Here is a 1,727-nt window from a genome sequence, read left to right on the forward strand (position 1 = left end):
GTAAGGTATTAAATAAGGAATTGGCATCAGGGAAAAGTGAACTGTCTTTTCTCAGTCTCTTTTGTGAAAATTGTAGAAAGAAGTAATTTGGATATTAATTAGAAATGGACTGTCGTAGCACCTAACAGGCTAGAAAGACAGGGCTGTCCACTCCTGCAGGCAGTTGCAGTCTTGGGAACGGGGCAGTCCTGCCCTGTCGCCATGAGTTGACAAGGCTCGATGGCAGTGTTTTGTTTTTTCTTTTGTGAGCACTTCACGAATTCATGTATGGATATTTTCTTGGCTCGTGTCCCACAATAAACAGGAAGAACATGGTTTTTGCTTTTCTTTTCTTCCTGTTACCAGTGAGAACCTGTGGCTTTGGAAGGTTACATGATCTGCCTGAGTTGAAACTAGAACCTAAGGGCTGCTAGTCCGGTATATAGCTTTTCATAAATATTGCAATAATTGAAGAGGAGACTACATTGAGAAATCTTGATGTATTCCAGAAGTGGTCCATCAGGTTAAAATTCAGGAAATACACTTACAAAGGCAAGTTCCATCACTAGTAGTCTTGGGTAACAAATGCCCATCAGAACTCAAACCAGACTCACTGCCATTGAGTCAGTTCCACTCATAGCGAGCCTGCAGGACAGGGAAGAACCGCTTCTGTGGGTTTATGAGACACTAACAGTCTGGGAGTAGAAATGGCTGTCTTCCACGTCGTGGCTGGTGGTTTCAAACTGCCAACCGTAAGGTTAGAAGCCCAACTCGTAACCACTGTGCCATCAGGGCTCCAAAGCCCATCAAGCTAACTAAAATTGCTTTTGGACTGCTTCAGCATAAGTGGTAGAGAAGCTGACGACACAGCAGTTAGATTGGCAGAGAAGGCCCAGGAGACTGTCCTGGGAGAGGAAGAAGTGAGTGAGGTTGCTCATACGCTACTTCAACTACAACTATCTGGCAGTCTGGTTGGGCTGTCTTTGAGCCATGAATGGAAACCACACTATGAATAAATTGTAAATGGACTTATTTGAATGTTTTAGATGGTGACAATTCTGACGGTGCATTTATTTGGTGTCTAGAAGGAAAGAAAACCAGGGACATCCAGGAGTTGGATGTAGTTTTGTCTGCATTTGAGGAAACCTTCTCAGAGTATGTGTAAGTACTTTGTTCTAGTGATACACGAGAGAGCTTCAAAAAGGTGGTGAAAAATTCCTTCTCATAATCCCAATTTTCCATGAGCTTCTTGAAGCTCCTTCCTATGTACCTAATTTCCCTTGAAGCGCCACTTTCGGTCATCAAAGTCTTTGATGTGTAATATTTTCATTAGCATTCTGTTTTAGGGATTTTGTACAATTCTTTGTGATATTGTCTCTAATCCTGAGTTTATTTACCAGTCTGTTTTTAAATACTCAAATAGGTAGATTTTTAATTTATATTTTTCCATTACTCTTTTCTCTTAAATATGTTGTAATAGAATCATGGTCTGGTAGTACTTATTTTTTGGAATTTTAAGACTTGCTTTATGACCTAGCATTTGATCTTTATAGAATTTCTAATTACTGGATCTGTGCTTAATCTATAATCAGTTTTTCCCAGTGTTTCTGTCAATTTTTGTTATATGTATATATATATTTAGAGATTGTTTCGTGGATTGAACACTTTATGATTATGTAGTAATCCTCGCCATCCCTAACAATACATTTTTGTCTTAAAAATACCTTATCTGATACTTACCTACATTC

At 39.2% G+C, this 1,727-nt stretch overlaps 1 protein-coding gene across 1 annotated transcript in view; it reads left to right on the plus strand.

Moving 5' to 3' along the window:
- Positions 1–1,727, plus strand: part of CENPU (centromere protein U) — a 35,968-nt gene that overhangs the window by 20,663 nt on the left and 13,578 nt on the right. Inside the window, exon 8 of the mRNA XM_045286570.1 lies at positions 1,026–1,140. Within this exon, the coding sequence (XP_045142505.1) occupies positions 1,026–1,140 (115 nt within the window). The remainder of the gene's footprint in view (positions 1–1,025; positions 1,141–1,727) is intronic.

The sequence above is a fragment of the Echinops telfairi genome, unplaced genomic scaffold (assembly GCF_000313985.2).
Source record: "Echinops telfairi isolate 266 unplaced genomic scaffold, ASM31398v2 ScPeMD7_9;HRSCAF=40, whole genome shotgun sequence".
NCBI lineage: Eukaryota > Metazoa > Chordata > Mammalia > Afrosoricida > Tenrecidae > Echinops > Echinops telfairi.